Source organism: Hetaerina americana, unplaced genomic scaffold (genome assembly GCF_022747635.1).
Source record: "Hetaerina americana unplaced genomic scaffold, ioHetAmer1.1.p SCAF_15, whole genome shotgun sequence".
In the NCBI taxonomy this organism is placed as follows: Eukaryota; Metazoa; Arthropoda; class Insecta; order Odonata; family Calopterygidae; genus Hetaerina; species Hetaerina americana.
Genome location: NW_027286625.1, coordinates 913778 through 928342, shown reverse-complemented (window position 1 = coordinate 928342; position 14565 = coordinate 913778). Strand labels below are relative to the sequence as shown.

Here is a 14565-nt window from a genome sequence, read left to right as displayed (position 1 = left end):
AATGACAATACTACCAAGTTTTTATATCTTTAAGTGAGAAAGTTTTACACAATGGGATAGTCATTTTGTTTCGGAGAATAGCCGAAGCTAAACTCCAATCGAAAATAAAATTTTCATCGATTGAATGATGTGGATAAGAATGGTAAAAATTATTCCTATAGAATTCTGTTTCGTCAAAGCGACAAGAGGGAACATTTTCGCAAAGAAAAGACAATTGTAGAATCCCTTAAGATTTTCTTTTAACTCTGCCACTCCGGAAATATTCATTTGGAAAGTTTGCCACGTGATCGCCTCTCCTAAGAAATGAAGACTGTTCAAGGAAATGGGATGAAACTCTATTCCATGGAGGACAATATGATGACTGAAAATTATTGAAAGTATTAAAATCGGCTCTTCCATTAAATGATGAATGGATTCAATTGGCACCGACTGAAACAATTTAATTCGTCTTCCTTTCTCTTCACCGCCTTCTAAAACCGGGAAAGATCACAATCATAATATGCATGCCAATACATCGATGCTCAATGATTCAGGAGTCAAATATGCTTCTGCTAAGTAATTACTTTTATTTTTAAGTTCAAGTGATCCCATTGACCTGCGCATATCTAACTAAAAAATAACGAGAAAACTTTCGCTTTGTAAAAGTAGAACATCTATGCAATATATATAATCCTTGGATATCCACCTTTTATTATTGGTAGTCCACCGTTCAAGATAGGTTTTAGATGGACAGAAGACTAATATTCGCTACATTTCTTTTCTTCACCCAAATAGACACAACATTACCTAACACCCAAACTACATCTGTCCTTTCATTCCTCAAGCTTGCTACTTCGCGTCATTCCGTCCAACATGCCTATTCTTTTATTTCCTCTTCTTCGCTTGCATAACGTTTCCCCCTCCATCAAAGTCTAAAGAATTTCATCTTCAAACAAAATGCTCTTCATCCACCTTTCCTACCTCCTTTGGATTTCACCCTAGAATTCTCTTTGCTCCCCCTTTATGCTACTTATGGTACTTAGGGTACTTCTTCATTTGTTTCCCTTTCTATATTTCTCTACACCCACATCTTCAAGGCCTCCAATTCATTCCTATCATCTTGCTTCAAATTTCAAGTTTCTGCACCGAACGAAACCACGCCCCATATCAAATTTTTCATTAAACCTTTCTCTAAATCCTTACAAAACCCACCTGACATCAACCGTCACCTTGTGAAAGCTTCTTTGCCTAACTCAATTCTTCCTCTGGTTACCCTACTACTTTGACCATCTTGGAAAAAAATACTACCAATATATGTAAAAGTTCATGTCTGCCAATTACAACGTTCAACTTATCCTTGGCATTGTTCACAGTGATCATCCTAAACCTATCAAACTGATTTTCCAATATACACCGAACTGATTTGCTATCGGGATAACTGAAGCTAAAAAATTAGAAGCCCTTACTGCGTACCGTCTTGTTATGATATGTCCCAAAACAAACAACTTAGTTTTCCCATCTATATATTATTGGGATTAGGATAGATGCTATCAACTTAAACGAATTTGCTGAAGATATTTGAAACTGGACAATATTCTAGTAAAACATACGGGAGATGGGATTTTAGAAGTTCGCCCTAGACTGCATATGCCCTGGGATATATCCCAGCCCTTCGACTGATGCAATTCTATACGTGCTCCTTCGGATGCGAAGGCCAATAAAGCATTAAAGACTAGAGCACCCCTCTCTCGTAGAGCTATGTACGAGTCGTATGCTTCCTCGGAGCAGTTTGCGAAAGAGGCCAGCGGAGATAAATTCCAAGAGGTGTTCTGCGGGGCCCCGATTTCGCCTAGTCCATCCCCGTTCAAACGCATAGAACTCGCTTTCCCTTGGACGTCAAAAAACTGTGTTGGTTGTAGCGCGGCAATAAAAAACCTCCCTTGAATGTAAGTGCGAGCGCGCATGCTCCGTTTGCGCAACTCGTGCCTCACTTTTTTCCAGCCTACTTCAATCGGCGAATGGGTGGCGAAAACTTTTTCCAAGAGAATAAATCGCTCCCCGTCACCTATTTTTTCACCAATGAAAGAATCTTCAAGTCACGGCATTCCCTTCTATTCTTATGCGCAAGAACCTAGTTATTCGCTATTCTCCTTTAGAACTCCGTGGAACATACTCGCTCATGGCTCATGACCGCTTTACACGTACGGGAATCTCATTGAGAAGATAAAGCTCAACGCGGAAACGAATGAAAGTCGAACGGTTTCACGTGAATTTAGCAATGGTGCCACGGGAATATCATAATATATACTACCTTGATCAAAAAGTTCCCGGAATAACCACCGTGTGGCGCTCCCATCGTTCCGATTTGAGTTCTGTTTTTTTTGTTAAATTGGTACATCTGTTGTTGATATTCCCTTTAAATCTTAGTGTCATAACTTGACATTTGCAAAAGTTACGTAGCCAAGAGTACATCTATCTCTGTGTGTGTTGGCGATTTTTTACAATTGCAGAAATGGATTTAAATTTGCAACAACGAACTTGTATTAAATTTTGCGTAAAAAACGGATTTAGTGGCGCACGGACGTTGGAAATGTTGGAAAAGTGTTTCGGCAACGATTCTCTAAAAAAAACGGTCGTTTACCAGTGGCACGAGCGGTTCAGAAGTGGTCGTGAGTCAATCGAAGATGATGAACGCAGTGGCAGACCATCGACATCGAAAGTCGGTGAAAAAATTGATAAAGTAAAAGAAATGTTGGTCAATAACCGCAAATTAACCATCAGAGAAATAGCGGAGGACTTGAACATTGCCTATGGATCCGCCCAAGACATTGTGGTTAATGATTTGGGTTTCCGTCGTGTAGCAGCAGCAAGTAGCAGGTGCCAAAAGACCTCAATTTCATGCAAAAAAGAGACCGTGTTGACGTCGCAAAAGACATGATTTGCGAGGCTGAATCCGATCCCACATTCATCAAAAGGATCATTACTGGAGACGAGACGTGGGTTTATGAGTACGACACGCAATCCAGACATCAGGCAAGTGAATGGCGTTCACCAAATGAGCCGAGACCAAAAAAACCACGTCGTTTTCAGTCAAAAAAGAAGGCAATGCTGACGGTTTTCATGGATTACAACGGTGTAGTGCATCATGAATTTTTGCCAGAAGGCCAGACAGTAAACAAAGAGTATTATTTGGGCGTTATGAGACGTTTGCGTGAAGCAATTCGCCGAAAGAGACCAGAAATGTGGGCAGAAAACTCGTGGATTTTGCACCATGATAACGCACCGTCGCACAGTGCTATCATTATTCGTAATTTTTTGACGAAAAATGCAACAAATACCATCCAACAGCACCGAATTCACCTGATTTGGCTCCCTGTGACTTCTTTCTGTTCAATCGAGTTAAAAAAACCATTACGGGGACGATGGGAGCGCCACACGGTGGTTATTCCGGGAACTTTTTGATCAAGGTAGTATATTAACTGAAACAAGCTAAAACCACTTTGTAACATTTACTTTAAACGAATATAAACTGTTTATTCAGTGGATGTAAATAATGCTCAGCATAAACAGTGCTCACTCACTTTTAGAATACGGGAATAGATATGGAAAAAGATTTAAAGCATGCCCATCGTTGTTTACATGAAGATGCTACCTCTATAAAACAAGCCCACTTGTAGAGATTTTCAGCGGCACTATTTTAAAAGGGAAGAATAATCAAGCAATAGATGAATAATAGAGTGCGCTTCATGGAAAATATTGAAATCGAAAGGTCACGCTATTAAGACAGAAAAATAAGTGTCTTAGAAGTGCTGGTGGAAACATATGGTACCGTGGTTATCATAGTCACGTGGATACCATAGTCACGTGGATACCATTGTTACATGGATACCATGGTTACCTTGATACAAAAGCTTTCATGAATATTTCATGACATAAAAATTCTCCAAAAACATGTTAATGCCAGTTTTTTTTCCTTTGGTGAGAAGCTTTAGCCTCTACTTTCCTACTGATCACGGCCGCTACACGAACCACTGAGGAGTGCAGCACCATATCGGTGGAAACCTCAGGCATATTAATCTGGCTGACCGTTAAAAATAGTGAAAAAGGGGATCTCGCCGTTTTCAATACTTAACCGTTATATGTACGAGCTTGTCTGTGCATATGACCCCATTTCACGTGAGTCGTTTAATAAATACAAAAAAACACTCATATCTACATCCTCGGTGAAAAAATCTTTATTCCAAATTCATGAACACATACATAATTAGCTAGCAATAAATTAAGCAGCAGCTTCAAAACAATAAATCGATCACGATTTGACAGCTGAGGGTATAACTGAAACTCACACTGCGGCGTAATTGGGTTAATTTCTTTGCTAATGTCCATTAGTTTTGCAGAACATTCTGATACTCGGTTTAAAATGAGGTCCAGAGGAATGGAATCACTTGGATTTGGACATAGAACCTTCTGGTCAGCAGCCTAATGGTCAATCATTACGCTAACTTGTCTCATTACGCTTTGCCCTCGGAGTCTATCTAGCAATCAATTTCGGGAATATTTGTGAAGAAACATGAATTTCAAAAACTATTTTTATCCAGTACAGCTTTATTAATTAACTTTTCTGATTAAAAAAATTTGAGGAAACCGATGATAATGTAACTCACCTAGATATTAAGCCAGCTTTGGTCGAATCAGACAGCGCGAGAAAAAAATGCTTCCGCGCATAGACCCCCGACTCTTCTACTACGCCTACCACATCTTACTCTCCTACTTCTATACACAAATTATTCAACCATACGGTATCACGAATAATGCATTTTTCAATAGATTATCAGAGGAAAATGATTTTTCGCATGATTGACCGGGAAAAAATTTAATAACATTTGTTTCCTGAAAATTCAATGGACATAATTTTCATCATAAATTCTCACTTCAACTTCTCAATCCGTTAATCATTCATGGTAGGATAAAAAGATACAGCAAAAAATCTATTCCGTGGGATAATTCTTCGCGGATGGATTCACTAAAATTTGTTCCTGCGCTTGATAAAAAAAATGACCGGCAATTGACTGCGTTGGCACGTTCATGTGCCGTATAAAAAAAATGAGCGAGTGACCCTAAAAGAATAGGAAAATGCAAATGCAGCCTTTTTGAAGGGGTAGAATTTCGTATCGACCGTCCGATTCAAATCCCTTGACATCCCACTCAAAAACATGAGAACTCAAGAGTTTTGGGTCACTCTGAGATGAATGGACAGGGGAGAAAACGAACGTGAAAACACACCTCTCCCTCTGTAGGTTAGTGACCAGACCCCGTTAGACTCTTTGAATATTGAGATAAGTGGAGACCGCGATGAAACTTTCTGGAAAGTATTGATACACGAGTGAAACCTATATTCCGACTTCCTGTTTCACCGAGTGGGATGGGGCCGCGTGATTAGCTCCACGTTTTAGAGCAGGGTACTTTTACGCGATTAACCAGTCACACAACGGATTGGGCATGGCGTGCATTGAAACACTCGGCGAAAGGAGGTTTCTCCGGAGCTAATCGGGAAGACAAAAACACTCTCAGGGCTGTAACTAAGGTAGACTCAACACGTATACGGTATCCTTCGCAAGATCACTTTCGAAATCGCGCTTCATTCGGAGTGAGCAATGAAAATGTTTAGAAACTGCAAAAAAACATATGCGCTACAAATAATACATGGAAGCGAATTGCAGTACGGATTGGTTTCAAAATAAAAGCATTCAATATTTTCTCATATGTAGTCGTAACACTAATCATCGCTGTTTGTTACTTTATCATCAAGCATTAATCTGAGACTCTTATGCATGCCTCTTCATTTATTTAATCGCTAAAATGCATTTGCTTAGTTACTCTTATCCAAAATACTGCGCTTTTCCCTAAAAACGGAAGCCTAGCTTGTTCTAATACTTCTATTTCCTTCAATATATATTGCAAATACCTAAGGCAAAGCCAGACAGTGTTGACAAAGGTGATATTATCAATTTCCTCCTCCTTGTGAAAGCCTCTTTGCCTAGCGCAATTCTTCTCCTTACATCCCTACTGCTTTAACCGGGTAGGTCCAAAATGCTTCCGAGATACGTAAACTGTCCTACCTGTTCTATTTTTTGCCCTTCTATTTTAATGTTTATCTTAGTCTTTTTCTGGCTGGAAAATCGCATTACCTTTGTTTTATTAATTGATTCTCATCACATATCTATCGCACTGAATTTCCAATTCACTCAGTAATGCTTGCAACCCCTTGGCTGACCGAAAAACTAGAGCTAGGTCATCATCAAATTTATTTTACGATATCCCCTCAGACTTTCATTCCCGTATCCAATTCTTCCCATGCCGCTTCAATCATTTCCTCCCCATATACTTTGAACAGATGCGGTGATAATGGGCAACACTGCCTCACGCCTCTTCCTAACACCGCCCATCCGAACTTTCCGTCTCCCACTCGCACCTGAGCAGTCTGAGACATGTACAGGTTGCGGATTAGCCTCCTTTCCCTCCAATCTATTCCTATTTTCTGGATATACTCATTAGTTTTTCCCAATTCACTCTATCAAACACCTTTTCGAAATTTACGAAACAGGCAAATGCGTCCTGATTGTGTTCTATAATCCTCTCCATTAGTGATCTCATTACTGCAATGGCATCACGCGTGCCTCTCCCCTTCCTTAACACAAACTGATTATCCCCTAAGTTGTCATTTGCCCTGCTCTCCCTCCTTCAGCTGATGATCCTAGGAATCAATTAAGCTGCGTAGGAATAAATATATACATGTGTGCGTGTGTAAATGATTGTGCGTGCGTGTTTGGGTGAGTATAATTATTCGGTGATGGATGGACTGTCGCCATGATTTAGACGAAGAAATTTTTCGGAAAGGCCTTGGGAGTCTCTCCGATGGCTCAGCGTGTATACATAAAAATATAGGCGTTTACGAAATTATAATAAAATCACATATACTTATTGCGCTTATGTAATTAATGTGAATAAATTCATCCCTTTATTTATTGAAATAGAAGTAATTAGGGTCCCATTTATATATATATATATATATAATGTATAACACTTAGCACTAGTGGACACAGACAAAAACACAGAAACACACAAAAAAAAGAGACTCACTATTTTTCGAATTTTCGGTGGTCGTTGCCACCTTTATCAAGGAGGAGAGGGACAGAACTCTGAGAACAGACTTCACCAACCAACCAACCAACCAACTTCCTCCTAAAGTTACATTTTCCCTTGAAATGATTCTACTACAGTCCGTTTCGACACTTGTTCTCGAAAAATAGCAAACGACTACTTTTGAGATACAGCTTACGAAATAAGCACTAAATGAATAAACAATTAATAAGCACTCAACTAATTGTGGACTGAATGACTTCAACGCTCAAAAATCGTGAATGGGATTTTTCAACTAATAACATTCTTACCCCTTCGATGGGAATGGTAAACATAAAACGCAGTTGATAAGACGACATGGAACAGCTCAACGACGACACTCGACAATACGACACTGTTAGGTACATAAATTAAGATCGGCCTATTTTGGAGGAGGAGAAGTAACATTTACACGGAGCGCAGGAAAAGCAGAAAAGCATTTGGAGCAGAAATTCTTACCTCATTATCCAAACGGCTACATGCATTAATCAAAACGGTTTATCGTCAATATTAGAAGAATGTTTACCTAGAACACAACAAAATGGAGGATGGTATGCTCGGATCACCGGCCAGTATAACTTTTATGAAAAGCATATGTGTTTAAAAATTGCAACAACCAACCTCCAAGCAGAAAAAAATACAATGCCTAAAGGTTTGGTGACATTTTCATTTTAAAGTAATAAATTGCAGAAGAATAGAAGTAAATCGAAGATTGCGATTTCAAAATGGTTGGGATGAAATAACGCAAATCACTATCCCCCTCTGCTCTTCTCGGACAACGAAACGTATGGTAATGCAAATCACGATAAATTAATTTGCAGAAAAAGAGAGTGGAAGTAACTATCAGGGGGGAAGAAAAGAAAAAGTTATTTCTAAGAAACTCAATGACGCCCTAGACAAATACCTTTGGTGCTCGGCAGCAATTAAGTATGATTCGTACGAGAGTTACGCCGAGTGAGCTTAATTGATGAATCTCCGAGCTTTTCTGATTCAATTTATTTAATGTCAAGAGCAGATTGCCTCATCTCCAACAAGGTGATACTAGAAGATCGTGGACCAATCCCTATGACTGCAGACTTCACAAAAAAGGTATCTCCCAAATCCTATATCCAATTTTTCATTATAAGTTCCTAATAAAGCTTTGGAGAAATCACTTTTACACTTTTTCATGACCCTTCTTTAGCATTGCAAATTCTCACAAACAAAATTTTCAATTCCAATGAAGAGGAGGAATTCACAGAAGTATCAAGTTTAAGTCAAGGGTAACTATGCACGGAATAGGAAGATGTGCTGTCCGGTACGTTATGCACCTTCACCCATCTAGTTGCATATACATATTTACATGTAATATCGATTTTATCTAAGCTGGCGTAAGTGTAAAAATAATTTGCAAACTAAAATTACAGTCTAAATTTCTTCCAGAACATATTTTCAAGTTCCATAGTAATAGACTAACCGTAAACGTACATAACAAATTTACAGCTCAGCCTGCATTTTTTGACGCTCAAAGAGAAATTCAGCGAAAAAATGGTTTCTTCGGAAAATCTTTCCCGTAAATGTGGTTACGTTCTTATGAAAAATGCGGGGATGAATCAGAAATGAAATTGATCGTCGTTTGATACTACATGAAATTTCTCACCAATAGGTACTTTGAATACCTATTAGGGTGTTAAGAAATTACTTAAAAAGCAAGTTTCAAATGAGCAAAGCTTTTCAAGATACCTTTAATGTTTTATGAACTGTATTTCTATACTTCTTTATTCATTGAATATTTGAAAAAATCCTAGACAAAAATAATTTCGAGATAATCCAGCTGGATAAGTGCCCTAAACGCCGCTGGAAATGAGGACCAATCAATGTTTTCAAATCGTTTGTTCCAATCGATCCTCCACCGATTCTGGACACCCACTAATGGAGACAATCTTCTGTGGCACGCGTTTGCAGCTACGGCTGAATGGTTACGAACGACATCACGATTCGTACCGCAGAATCCACTAAACGAAGCGCGGAATCCGACACCCACAACCCTTCATAGGAATTACAACTATAATAAACATTTTTATGAAACCAAATATTCAACTTATCTCACGAAATCTTATTAATTTTTCGTGAAGGGAATAATTGAAAGACACCCTGCTGAAGCCAGAAAAAAAACAATCTGCTGGTCCCACATGGGAAAGCTTAAAAAGTTTTTCAAGTTTCGTAAAATGGAGTCCAGAATAACGAGATGAATGATTATAATAAGAGCATATATTATATCTTAATGCAGTTATGGCTGGATACCAAACCGCTACTCATGGATTCACTTGCATAAATCTTAGCCTACCGGATGTGTAAAACTATTTGGTTAGACATTCAGGAAGATGATGATTACAGGAGTCATTAGATTACCTTTAAATCTTGACAAATTTGAATGTTAAATTTTATTTCATATCGCTACTTTTTTTAACTAAATAATCTACTCCATAGCCATTCAGTATAAGGCATATCTTCCATATTTTATTCTCAAGTTTCTGCTATACAACCGAAAGAAACACATTTATAATTATTTACAATAGCCATATGTTACCGTATAAATTTTAGGATGATAGCTGAAGCAGAACCCGGAACATCTAGGATTTATGACCAAGGCAATAACGCGACATTTAAAACTTTTTCATCATATAATGGTCATAAGAATTAAATTTGTTTGAACCAAAAAGAAAATACGGTAATAATTATGATACTTAATTTCAATAAAATTCACTTCCAAGTATTCACGAAATTTCTTCTTTTTCAATGAAAAGGTGGGCACACATTTTAACAACAATTCCACCATGTAAATGCCCACTTCCAGGAAAAAGTAGCAACAACCCAGGTTGAAAAAAGTAGCCGAGGTCATCCTCTCTTCATCGATCGCACGCACGAGAAGAATATTAAGGTTGATGTCGTGATCTTTAAACATGTTTTCAAGGCATTGAAGTTAATGCCAGGTTATTCCTCATAACGGTACAGGAAAATTCTCCTTATTCCCCAAGCTCTTATTTAAAGTCATCGAGTTGATTGATGAACAGAATTCATAGGAGTACCGTAGCCTGTACAAAGTGATGCAACCAAATATTGTTTACCAAATGCTCTCATAGCTAAAATAATACCGAAATATCTACATCAAAGGAAAAATTCTACGATAAGCACAAAGTCCATGTCTGAAGTGGGTGTTAAATAGCAAAATTTGAGTTAAGAATTTGAAGACCGTCAGTTTACTGGCCGGCTTCCAAATACTAATTAACATTTGAAAGTTATATGAAATGCTCACACCGCTGATAATCTCATTCGTAGGACCATCTTCAGGTGCAAGACAAGACTCAAAATTGTGAGACATCATATTTATAACTGTTTGAGGAAGGGAGGGGGGGGAAAGAGTGAGGAGTAAGGTAGGAGGGGACTTTTTCACCTCTCCATTTCTTTAGTTTCTCTGTTTCTTTGGGCTTTCCATATTTCCCCTCTTTGTCCCCGCCTACTTTACTCCTCACTCTTTTCTCCCCCCCTTCCTCAAAAAGGTATAAAAATTATGTATCACAATGTGAATCTTGTCTTGTACCTGAAGATGTTTCGATGAATTGAAACGCAATGTACGTTACAAATAAATATATGAAAAAGTGCAAATTTGTTTTTCTTATAATGACGAACTTCCTCTACATCTCGCCTGAATCTGCTGAATATAAGTGAGGGACTTGTGGTATTCATCAAATATTTTGCTAAATAAGGATGCTAAATCTAATTTATTTAGTTAATGTATAGGCAATTAAGAACCCGAGGTTCTTGAAATGAAGCTTGAGATGCTTAACTGTGTAATACAGGTAGGCTGACCCTAAATTCTCTCTCTCATTTCCCACCCTCATTATTTTAATATATATATATATATATATATATATATAGAAGTTAGTGCTGGAATAACTAGTCAACACACCTTAATCTATTCACCAGCTAAGGAAAGCCAAAAGGAATATTACCGAGACATCAATTTTGAGAAAATAGAGTTCTTGAAAGTCATTGACATCCACATCTTTGAATAACCGCCACTCACGATCATAACACCCAACCCTGTGAAATCTTAGCCAGTAACGTCGAAATATATAAGTCCATATTTCCAGTCACGCTAGACCTCCTGCCTCTTAAATTATAAAATGCAAAAGTATAACTGATTGACTTCTGTAAAATTCACGCCTCACGGAAGTCTTAACACTTACCAAAGTTAAGAGCGATAAGAAGAAAGGCACCTACCAGAGTAAACCGAGGCCAAGGTAAGGAAGGCCACGGCTGCAAGTGAAGGGAAACCATTTACGCTAATTTAAGCAATAGGGTTTAGGAGTTCCAACGAAGAATATCAGGTCTCATTACTTTAGGCTGCCTTTGATTTTGAGGATAAAATTTGGACAAAATTTAATGCTCAACGACATGATACAAGACTCATTTATGTTATTAAGACTCAAGACTCATTTAGCATATTTAATAAACTTTAGGGGGAAATTATAGATAATATTCTGAATTAGGACATCAAATACTCAGTTTGCAATGGTTTATTGCTTTTCTGTGAGGAAGCCAATATATGAAGTGGAATAAAGGGATTTATTTACCATGATACTCCTCAAGGTACTATGGTAGAATGGTGTTCAATCGGGCAACATGAGTTTTTTCCACAAAATAACATCGTATACATCGTTTTGCATTGGTTGATAGAATGAGACTATTTTGAGTGCATCGTGCGGTATCCTCACTACACCTTAATTGGGTTTACACTCAAAATATGAAACAGAAGGCAAAAATAGTTTCAAAATATCGTTGGAATAATTCAGAATCATCTTAAGGACAAATTCATCAAAATGTTTCATCATTGGAGCGTTCTGCACGATTGGAGTCCATAACCTCGTTTTTCATTTCAAGGATAATAAACAATCAAACGCGCTCTAATTTCACAAATTACAATACTTGTAAACTGGTAAGTGTTTGCCTTAGCACCTCTCCTGTTCGAATGAATTCCGTTTCGGATCATTGACTTCCCTTATTTAGCATTATCGAATTCATTCGGAATCAGTAGAATTAGGGGAAAAAAGATCAATTCCTAAGCAGTCACATTAGAGCAGGGGTATAGAGAACATCCGGAACTACATCACCAAGCCACATCAAGGAACATCTTTCCTCACTACGACTCTCATTGACGAATTAAAATATCAAGTGAAACAGGTAAAATGGCGGGACCAGGACATATCATTACCTGCACTCCTCCTCCCTTGAGCTCCTTACTGTCACAGTCGCCATTCTCTCGCACTCAAAAGGGAAACCCCTGAAGCCGGACTTACTCCCATGGACAAGAGCGAAGGATGGAGAAGAACATGGCCGGTCCGGAGCATCCACGGGAGACCGTCGAAACTACATCACAAACCACATAAGGATGATATCGTAGGGGTGAAGTTATTTTATCCACTCACGAGCCAACGGGAAAGCACAGGTATATATATATATTCTCACACACTATCTATGCAACACTGGATTTAGAATATTGAAGAGGAGGCCGTAACATCAAGCACAAGTAATGTGTTGAAAAAAATAAAAGCGGCTTTTTTCTTATTAGCGGTCGCAGACTTGAAAAATCCGTCTTCACAACTCGGGCTTCACCGGTCGACTGCTCCCTCTGGTAACCTGCCCCTCCCGTCTTTCCTTCTCCCACAACATTCCCCTCTGTCCCACCACTTCTCTCCCTCTCCTTTCCTCTCTCCCTCACACACACAAACACTCCCAACAACTCCTTCAGCCTCACCTCCCCTCCCCCCCCCCCCCACCTCTTCTGGTTTCAACGCCATTACGCTGACAACAGCGCTGCCTGTTGGCCATGACTACAAACCGCTCCCTCCCTCCCCCCTCTCTCTCTCTCTCTTCCTTCTGAACAACCACACTCACCTAACTTCTTACATCCTTCCAGCCCACCCCTCCCCTCCTCACCTTCCTTTCACTTTCCAGACGGAAAGAGAAAGAATAAACACTCGCAAATTACGGACGAAATACTACTATGAGACCTGCTATACTTATGCTGGCTGGGGGAGCTTATGGTTGGAGCGGAATATATGTAATGCCGCCTCAGACACCATGCTACTTGAAGAAGCACCAGTAGGAGGAGAAGGTCTGTGAGAGCAGTTTCCGCGTGCACTCGACGCATTAGAACCGCGACTGGTGACTTCAACGACCGCGGACCACCCTAGAATACCTGAAATCTTTTATTAACGGTGAGGTCCATCTGGACGTTCGACGGCGCCTTTGGATACTTTTGGTGGACTTTTTCCCAATGTAAAATTCTCAGACGGGGGTAGAGGGAGGTTTAGGGCACCTGTGACGTCACGTTAACTACTAAATAAAATCAGATGCGCTCGCCAATAATAATCGAGTGACTAGCAAAAACGACGTCACTTCGTGCTGAGCACTGAAGATGCCACAACAGGCATCAAAATATTTACTTCGTAACAATCGTTGAAGATGTTCCTCAGTATCAGGCATAGCAAACGACTCTATATTGCGGCAAGATGCTACATGATGCAAGATGCTGCACTCCACGATCAGTTTCGAAAATGTTACTCTTTATGGAGTTTTATTTATGAATAACTTATCTATATCGGGCGTGCAACAGACAAATACCTTTCGGGATCCGAGACGCCGGCGAGGAGTATCAAGCGTATTTAAACCACACGCTGAGCCAAAGGTTTCCCACAAAATGATTTGAAGGATCGTAATTGAAGCAACGAGACGTTGCGTAGTAAGTAACTGTCCCCTCTTGCGGGATTCATGCGTGACGATGAACGGATGGACGATGGAAGGTGGCCAAAATGAGCGAGCCGTCATTTATGGTCGGTACCGCGAGTTCTTCAGTTTAGGGTCTTGTAATATACCATTCAAGTACAACTTCCTTAAAACTATAAAGATAGTTTTCTTGCCTCCGTTATGCATCGTTATGACACGCAACAATTCCCTCGCCTTATATGTGGTGGGCGAAATATTAATCACTGAGTATTTTCTTTACATAATTATATTGCCTTAGGAGGCTCACATTTGCTACATTGACGATGACCTTATGAGTTTTAAAGACACGACCAGCTTTTATTTCCAGATAATTTCACTTAGGCTTTGTGATTAATGTATGCCGTAGGCGGTGATTTTTGGTAAACTAACTATTCGGTATTTTGATTCAATGGACAAAAAACCGTAATAGAGCTTCATCTGGTGTTTGTTCAGCGTATTCAGAGAAAAGTGCACAAAAATTGAAGAATATCCGAACGTCATTGTAGTAATCGGTATGGTAAGGGACACTGTACGATGCAAAGATAGTTGCATTAAGGATGAATTATTTTCATTTACCATAAGGAGGCAAGAAGGATTTTT

The 14565-nt window shown here is 39.2% G+C and overlaps 1 protein-coding gene across 1 annotated transcript in view; it reads right to left on the bottom strand.

Annotated features, from left to right (window-relative positions):
- The window catches only part of LOC139686858 (synaptotagmin-like protein 5), a 591798-nt gene extending 578998 nt beyond the window's left edge, over positions 1 to 12800 (bottom strand). The window contains exon 1 of the mRNA XM_071583934.1: positions 12413 to 12800. Within this exon, the coding sequence (XP_071440035.1) occupies positions 12413 to 12456 (44 nt within the window). The 5' untranslated portion in view covers positions 12457 to 12800. The remainder of the gene's footprint in view (positions 1 to 12412) is intronic.
- Positions 12801 to 14565: the final 1765 nt, after the last annotated feature.